Source organism: Gordionus sp. m RMFG-2023, chromosome 1, assembly GCF_954871325.1.
Source record: "Gordionus sp. m RMFG-2023 chromosome 1, tfGorSpeb1-WG-v2, whole genome shotgun sequence".
NCBI classification, from domain to species: domain Eukaryota; kingdom Metazoa; phylum Nematomorpha; class Gordioida; order Chordodea; family Parachordodidae; genus Gordionus; species Gordionus sp. m RMFG-2023.
The window spans coordinates 7,381,074-7,389,835 of record NC_088775.1 but is presented as its reverse complement, the minus strand read 5'-3'; the positions used below and the strand labels follow the sequence as shown (position 1 = coordinate 7,389,835).

Genomic DNA, 8,762 nt, shown 5'->3' with positions numbered 1-8,762 from the left:
TTTGTACGATAATTTGTCTTAGAAACGCTCAATTTGTGCACATTATAATCCACCAAAAAATCAATAATTTATGTTTAGACGCTGATCGCTGATAACTATTTAATGTGTCTTAAGAAAATCGCGAATGTGGGACTATAACATATGTGTCCTCTTTCGCTGCAAATATCGAATATTATCATTTTAAAAAATATGGAAATTTTTTCCAATCTATAGTTTCATGTTAATTTAAGAAAATTTTTTGATCATCATATTAATAAATTTTTAATCTATTAGTTTTTATTTATCAACTGATTCATATAAAAATTTGTAAATACAATTATGGTTCCTTTTAACACAATTAGCTACTACCATTTTAGTACCTTATTTTTAAAGTAGACATGTCAAAAGTCATAATTTATATTATATTAATTAGTCCAAATAGATTTTACATTCTTTGAAAAATAAATGATATCTTGATTAAAATTAATTTAGATTTTTAGTGTCGTTGAATGGCTCGATTTGGGCCGATTTTTAAAAAAGGATAACTATATTTTAGTCAGGAAAATATTGCCTAAACCTTGAGATTTTGCTAATAGTTGTTTATATTTGCGTTAATTTTTCTGGATAAAATATTGAGATAGCCGTTTTTAAAAATTGGCTTAAATTGATGAGTTCAATAACACTATCGATTTTACACTTAATAATATACTTCGAATCCTCTAACTAATTATATCTAACCAGAATAGAATGGAATAAATAGACCACAACTAAATTAGCTCTTATAATAATCATACAGTTTTCATATTTTTAATTAGCCATTTACCATTACCTAGTTGTTAGTTTTTACAACACTTAAATTTAATAGAATATAATTTTTTTTAAATATAATTAAGTTATAAATTTATTTGTAAAACTGTGTTGTCCAAAATAATAAAAAATAAATCAATAAGCTATTTAAATATAAAAACATGTCCAACATAATTTCTTAAAAAAATTTTAAATTTTGAGAATTTAACATATGATTTTATTAAAATTTTAAAATTTGAGAAAGTTTTGAAACTTTTCGAATTTTTTAAATGGTTTTTGGACACTAAAAAAAATAATTGTATTTTTTTTATTATGACAATATGAATGAATATCCAATACTATTCGAATTCATATCGACAGGCCTATCCAATTTTGGGGGTATTTGAGATGATACGTAAATTTTTTAGTCGTCAGCTGAGGCGATGAGGTTGAATAATAATTTGAAGGGTAAATGGTTATGTTAGCACCTCCCAAATAGGCTCCCCACCAGCCGAAGGTACCCTGTGTGAGAATCGAATGATTGCAAGATGCGAGTATGGCTAAATCTTCGATCGGAGATCTCCCCGGGCAAAAATATACATTGTTAATTTTTCCCAAATGTTCCCGGGACCATTCTAGGTCATCGCTACACGCTATGAATGCAAAATTTTGGTTTTTAGATTTGTTTTTTCTATGTTTCGAGAAATAATTAGAATTCGTAAAATAATCCTTAAACCAATTCATAGCTTTTCTGATGTAGGCTAATCCCGAAAATTTTCCTTTGTTTATTTGGATCCATCGGATCATGTCCGTCCTTCGAATGTGAATGGCTACGAATGTCAAATATCGGTCTTTCGACTTTGGGCGATGGATAGGCGAAGCAAAAAAACTCGATTTTACTTTTCTCAAAAATTCTTCGGCCTTAGATTTGATTTTAGGTTTGAGAGTAAACTCTTTCATTATTTCCTTCTTATATTTCTCAAAGTATTTATATGAATTAGGAAACCCTTCGAATACATTGTACCCATCATTTTTTATTCTATCCTTGAGTAAGGTATCGTACGCTTGCATGACCTTATACACTTTAACTTTCCTCTCATCTGATCTGACAAAAGAGGCAGAGGCTGCTGTATAATCGCACGTTGTCGGTAATTCCGGCATTTCCCGATGAGTCACTTTAAAAAAATCGGACAATTTTTTACCTCTTAATTTCCCAGTCGCCACCAATAAAGTTGGAACTTTTCCAGTGTCCCTCGCCAAACTGTACAACGTGGCATATTGGAACATCAAATTGCCTAATCTTCCTCGTGCCTTCCATCCAATGTAATTGTTGTTTGGAGCGCAAGTAAATCCAGTTTCGTCGTCGTATATCATATTATTGTCGAAGACTAACTTAGAAGTTTTGTCTATATAATTATTATACGATTCTTTATTCGGGAATGTTCCCGAGTTAGGAACCCTCGGGGAACTTTTCGGTGCTAATTCGTTGGAATCCTTGTATTTGACAAATAATATATTCAGTTTTGTGGATATCCATGGGTGATTACTATAATTACTCAAAGAATAAAGGAATAAGAATAAGAATAGACAAATCGAGATTAATAACGACAAATTCTTCTTTTCGCGAAACATGTCGTAATTGTCTCCTAGTCAGGTGATCGCCTCTGATTCATGCGCTATTATAAAATCTCGTGGAAATTCTAGATAAGTGAGGGGCTATAAAATTCCTAGAACATAAAAACCAAAATTTATAAGTATATACTTCAAAAAAAAATTTACTATATAAAATCAAATCTATTTTTGTTGCCCAATTACCTAAGATTTTTTTTCAAAAACTATTATTATTTTTAAAACAATATTTTAAGATTTTATGTCTTAGGGGGGCCATAAATATATATTTTATTATAAAATAATTATACAAGTATACAACAAGTACATCTACGATATAAATAAGTATGGTAGAATATGAATATTAACCGTTAAGGTCATCATACCCTTTTTTCTGTGTTTATATAAAGGTTTTATATTTATATAACAATATATTAACGTATGCCTCAATTTATTTTTTATAGGGTTACCACTATCAAGAGAAATTATTTCTGGAAAAAGTTTTATATAATATTACCAAAAATAAATTCGGGAATGATTTTAAAAAATTTATTTGTGACTTACCTACCTTAATGCCATTTAGAAGAAGATAATTAGAATTTTGGAATGTTGCAACATCTCTAAATAATTACCCTACGAATTTCAGACAATTTCGCCATTAATTTTGAGGTATTTTATTTTATTTATGAAATATAGATATATATATTTTTTTTTAAGAGCTGTTCAAAGTTTCAGTAATTTTCTGATTACTCATAGAAAGTTTGTTTAAAAAAAACGCAGATTTTATGAACCTACTTTCGAACATGCGCGCGTCAAATTGATTATTTTGATTTATGGCTAAAAATTTCTACCATTATTTAAATGTTTCAAATAATGATAAAATTAAATGTTCAAAGATTGAATAATTCTTAGAATATTTTCGAAAAAAAAATGTTGTATTTTGTAACCTTATTTAATATGCAAAACTTTCACTTAAACAAAAATGGGTTCAACTATTTCAATGATCTGCCAATTCCTGAACAACACAGCGAATTTTTCATTAAAGCGGCTTCTCTTTTTTCTATATATGATCCAAATTGCCAACATAAAAAAAAATATCCTTCTATACCCAAGAATTAACAAGGGGAATGAAAGGAATCGATTATAAGAGGAGTCTATCAATGCAAATACTATCTTATCTCCACGATAGTATAATTTTAAATAATCTTTGTGCCAATATCAGAAAAGTAGCAGGAAGTGAAAAATTTGTAATGAATCTTAAGAATCAATTTAATATTATCATGCCCTAATAAAATACTTTAAAAAATGTTTTCTCAAGATCCGGTAACCCTAATACCATTGTCATTATTATAATTTTAGTTGTTATTATTTATGAAAAATGTTTGTTATAAATTACTTTTTAGATTCCAATCCACTGGGGCAAATAATCCATAAAATTTCCGTAAGATCCGCTCATCTCTGACGGGTAAAGCACTATGTGTGACTCTTGAAGATTTAAAAAATTTGCCCACCATCCATAGGTACCCTGGGTTATGATAGAATAATTAAAGTAGCTAAGCAAGGCCATATCTATTATATAGTGATTCTGGCGACATAGCACAACATGTCCTACATGGCGGTAAAAATAATTTCTAGTCCAATTTAAGTCATCACCGCATATCACGAACAATGGTTCTAGGCAAGGTATTTCATTCGATTTTTTGTTGAGCCCAGAAAAGTATGCGGTAAACCATTGAATAGCTCGATTTATATAGGGCTTCACATTAAACCTTACTTCGTATCGACCATTGATGCCTGCCATATCTCCGTTACGTATGTGCACCCCTACGAATTCGTATTTCTTTATTCTACCCTCCTGACAGGTGTTCGAGGAGACTATTAACTTTTTGCTATGGGATTTAGGGTACCCATTAATTATAATATCGAGTTCTTCTAAAGCCTTGGTCTTAATGTGACCCCGAAAACGAAATATATTTTTGATATAGGCTAGAGCAAGATCATCGATAAAGTATCTGTAGGAGTTAGGGTACCCAAAGAATATCCTAACATCTTGCTTCCTGATTCTTCTTTCTAGAGTTGGGTCGAAATGACCTTTTATTTGATAAGTAACGATACTCATTCGATTCTGATTATTTTCGTTACTCCTTCTCCAGAGAAGTTCCAAGGAATCGATTTGCTCTACTCTCATTTCGAAAAACTGAGATAGTTTGATCACTGCCCCCGTATTTCCTCTTTCTTGTAATAGGACAGGAGTTCTATTTGTTCTTAATGCCAGTACGGATACAACGGCCCATTGAAACATGACATTACCCAACCTACCACTGGCTTGCCAGGCTATAATGTCTCGTGGTGGCGGCTTATAAAAATATTCTCCGTAATATTCAGTGATCGAGACTGGGTATTTTAATTTATCCTCGTATAAAAATAGGGGTATAATAAATATAAAAATGCTAATCGTTATCAATACCAATACCCTTTTGCAGGGTTGTTTTTTGGGATTTAAAAAAGAAAAATTCCAACTCATCTTTCAAAAAAAAAACTTTTTATTTTTCACGTAAATATTTATTATAATTTTAAAATTATATTCAAAAAAATCATTATTACTTTAATTTTATTTTTTTACCATTTTTGTATTTGTTAATCAACTTTAGTTAATCACAATCTTTTGAATAGTTGCCGCGAATATTCTTCATGATAATCTGAAAATATTGCAAATAATTGACTATAATAAAATGTATAAATCTATAAAAAAAGTCATTTAAAATAATGAGAAAAATAACTACAAATAAAAAAAATCGTTATTTAATAATGCATTGCATTGTTGTGACTTTATCCAGCCATTCATTTTTATCACATAATGTGAACTTGACCCTTTTATTAAATATTATTTTATGGTTATTGTCACTATCAAGAATTGATAATTTTATTTATTTATTTATACTTATTTGTTATTTATTTTTTAATTTTTTTTTTATATAAAAAGAGGTTATTAAAAAGATACCTTCAAAGTTATAAACTAAAACAGAAATATTGTAATATCCTAAAAATCTTTTATATAAGATTTATAAAAAAAAAATTGGAATTTTAGAAAAAAAATTTAATCAAAAATTTTTGAGATTCTCAAAAACATCTTCATTTTAACAAATATTCGAAAATCAAAAATGTTTGAGATTTTTTATATTTTGAGGAAACATTTCAAACTCGATCATATCTCTCCTTAAAAACAAAATAATTACTATGGGGAAGGAGGGGGGGGGGCACTATTGGATTTTTCCCCCCATAAATTTGACTTTTAGGCCATTTGATTATATTAGATTTTTATAGAAATAATTTTGGGTTTTCGCTTTTTATGTTAAAAATGCATTTTTTTCTAAGAATTTTGAATTATAGCCGTTAATTTTAAAATTTATTATTTGCTAATTTTTCTTTCATTTTTTTATTAGCTTAAAATGATATTTACGAAAAGAAGGAAATTTACGATGGGGTTTAAACAACAAAAAACCCGCCCACTCATTGTTTTAAATTTATTTGACCTATCGACCGTTTTATTTAGTCGTAATTTTGATTAAAAGCATGCAATATTAATGAAACAAAAAAAAGTCTGTTCTGCTCATTTCGCCGGGGAAAATATTTGAAATTCACCCGCCCAATGTTTTAAAAATATTTTTTAACCCACCCGCCACCCGCCCAATTGTAAATATTTTAGAAAACCCGCTCACGCCGATTGATTGGGTGGGCTTAGGCTGGCGGACTAAAAACCCGCCCATTGCAGACCTCGGATTGTAAATAATAAATAAACCTAACTTAAATGAAATCGCCCAATATTTTATAAATAAACACTAAATATATAAAATTACTTGCAACTTTTGTTAGGATCGGTTTCAGAAAATTTTATAATTGGTTTCGCCGGTTCCGAAAACTCCAAGTTCTCTCCGCAAAAAAAAATTATTGGACCTAGAAATAATTATTTACATATTCGGGCTGGGCTTATTTACAAAATCAGGGTCGGTCTAATTTTATAAAATAAAATTTTAAAATTATATTAATTAATTAATCAGATGGTACAATATAATTACAAAATATACAATTTCAAAATTTTTCTTTTAAAAACTAATTATCAAGAAATAATGAAGTATTAACAGATCCAGACCAGGCTTAATAATATGTTAGAGTTAAAAACGACTGGCTTAAATATTTTATCCAGAAAAATATTACGCAAGCCTGAAGATTTTCTCTCATAGGTGACACAAAGGTTTTTGGACATCTATTATGGAAATCTCAAGGTTTAGGACAATATTTTACCGATTAAAATATGGAGTTAAACGTTTTTAAAAATTGGATCAAATCGAGCCGTTTGACATGAACACTTCCGCGGGTCTCTGCTATATTATATTTAAGGCAAAATTTAGTTATTGAGGAATAGGCTAGGATTAATATCTTAGGATTAGATTTTACAACAAAAAGATAAAAATTTAGTATCTGGTATAATTTTGGATTATATTAGATATTTAAATATTGTTCTTAAGTGATCGATAATAAATTGGCTATTTATTGCAGACCAGAGTTTGAAAATTCATAACAAAAAAAAATTGGAAAAAATCTTTTAAGGAGTAAAGATTTTTGATCAAATTTTATACCTAAAAATTCTCTTTTGTACATTTTATGCATAAAAAAATCTTTCAAGAATGAAATCCAGCCGCCTTTACATTAATTCCCAATTGTTTGTTGCTTAGATTGCATAACATTGTAAATTACTAATTTCGATAGTAGGCTACACTAGGTGGTGCCAGCGGCTTCTAACATAGTAGAGGTAAAGCGCAGGATCGCTAGTAATTGCTAAGAACTAGATCAAGAAGAATATCTGAAAGAGTCATTAAGGGGATATAATTTTTTCCCAATATGTATAATAAAGTAATTTTTCCTAGATATCTAATACACATCTAAATGAACTACAAATGATTATTTGCTATTTCCTTAGTCATGATGGCATTATTAAGTGTTATGGTTGAAGTTGATATTGAGCCGCATCCTGCAGAACCTGAGGAGGGAGAAGGAAGACATGGATTTGTTGATAGAAGTAGATTAAAAAAATATGACGGAGATAAATATGGACTTTTTAGATAGGTGGAATTTATTCCTCTGGTTCATTGAAATGGTAGAAGTCTTTCTGGATTTGTTGCAAAATGGGCAATTATGTCGGGTGTGCATGCGTCAGCTAATAATGATATTTAATTGTTTCATTTTTTGAATTTTTTTTCAACAGAATGGTCTCATTGAATAAAAAATATTAAATAAACATTTAGCAATTTAATTACATTTTAAATAGAACGTTAAATATTGTATTTTTAGGGATTTATCCTCCTGACAATCATATCACACACTCATTTTTTTAAAAATGATGAAAATTTGTTCAATAGAAGGTACCCAACAGATAGAGGCCTACCTTCTTATACCTATCCTCTATTGTGTAGGAATAAACAAAATGATCGACATCAATCGCAGTCTAGGCTCAACCCACAATCATGGTGTATAGATGATAGAATTAATGGCTCGCTAGACGTAGTCAGCAAGGAAATAATTTTAATAAGTAGGGCTATCACAGAAACATGTTTAAAATGATCACAGGTGCAATCGTCCTGAGTCTAAAATCATTTGAAATGACTGTTTAAGGTGACAGCACAAAATCTATAAGAGGGTTTATTTGTAGACTTTCAGGCCTATGTTAATAGGATATTATTAAGCATATTGTCTAATTGCCTTAATCGGACAAACCTTCTATTATTTCTTTATCGATAAAACATGTGTTGATCTCTTTATATCATTCTGCCCCCCCCCCCACCACCAAAAAAATATAATAAAATAAATTGAGATTTAAAATTTAACCGTTTTGATGTCATAATCTTGTTAAAATTTAAATTTTCATTATAACCAAGTTTACGGTTTATTAATTAGAAAGAGGATTTGTTAATTCACTATATTAAAAATAATTGAATCTTTTATATAAATATATATATATACATTTTTCTTTTAGAAAGAATTTATCATTAAGTTATTATAAATATAGCACAAATATATTACGATTCATTTATATTCGTTCGTTATTATATTTTATTTTTATAAATGAAAAACCTAGAAAAAAAATATATTATTTTTCAAAAAAAATATATTATTTTTCAAAAAAAATATATTATTTTTCTTCTTATAACCAAATAATTATGTACCCGCTCCTAATTAAAAAAGAGAAAAAAGGTAGCTAATTATTATACATACAAAATAAAAATAAGAAGGAAAGATTATCGAAAATTATAAAAGAAAAAGTAAGGACAAGAACATTTATATTATTATTGATTTTAAAAAATAAAATAAATAAAATATTTATAAATATATAT

The 8,762-nt window shown here is 28.6% G+C and overlaps 2 protein-coding genes across 2 annotated transcripts; both read right to left on the bottom strand.

Moving 5' to 3' along the window:
• Positions 1–1,070: 1,070 nt before the first annotated feature.
• LOC135932033 (galactoside alpha-(1,2)-fucosyltransferase 2-like) lies at positions 1,071–2,484 on the bottom strand. Its single transcript, XM_065469373.1, has one exon. The coding sequence runs from the start codon at positions 2,395–2,397 to the stop codon at positions 1,135–1,137; it is 1,263 nt and encodes a 420-aa protein (XP_065325445.1). The 5' UTR covers positions 2,398–2,484; the 3' UTR covers positions 1,071–1,134.
• A 1,288-nt stretch (positions 2,485–3,772) lies between these two features.
• LOC135931102 (galactoside alpha-(1,2)-fucosyltransferase 2-like) lies at positions 3,773–4,897 on the bottom strand. Its single transcript, XM_065467980.1, has one exon. It carries the CDS (start codon positions 4,895–4,897, stop codon positions 3,773–3,775), a length of 1,125 nt encoding a protein of 374 aa, XP_065324052.1.
• Positions 4,898–8,762: the final 3,865 nt, after the last annotated feature.

Excerpts from the sequence above, each read along its gene's own strand:
- LOC135932033 (XM_065469373.1), bottom strand. The coding sequence starts at position 2,397 with ATGTTTCGCGAAAAGAAGAATTTGTCGTTATTAATCTCGATTTGTCTA.
- LOC135931102 (XM_065467980.1), bottom strand. The coding sequence starts at position 4,897 with ATGAGTTGGAATTTTTCTTTTTTAAATCCCAAAAAACAACCCTGCAAA.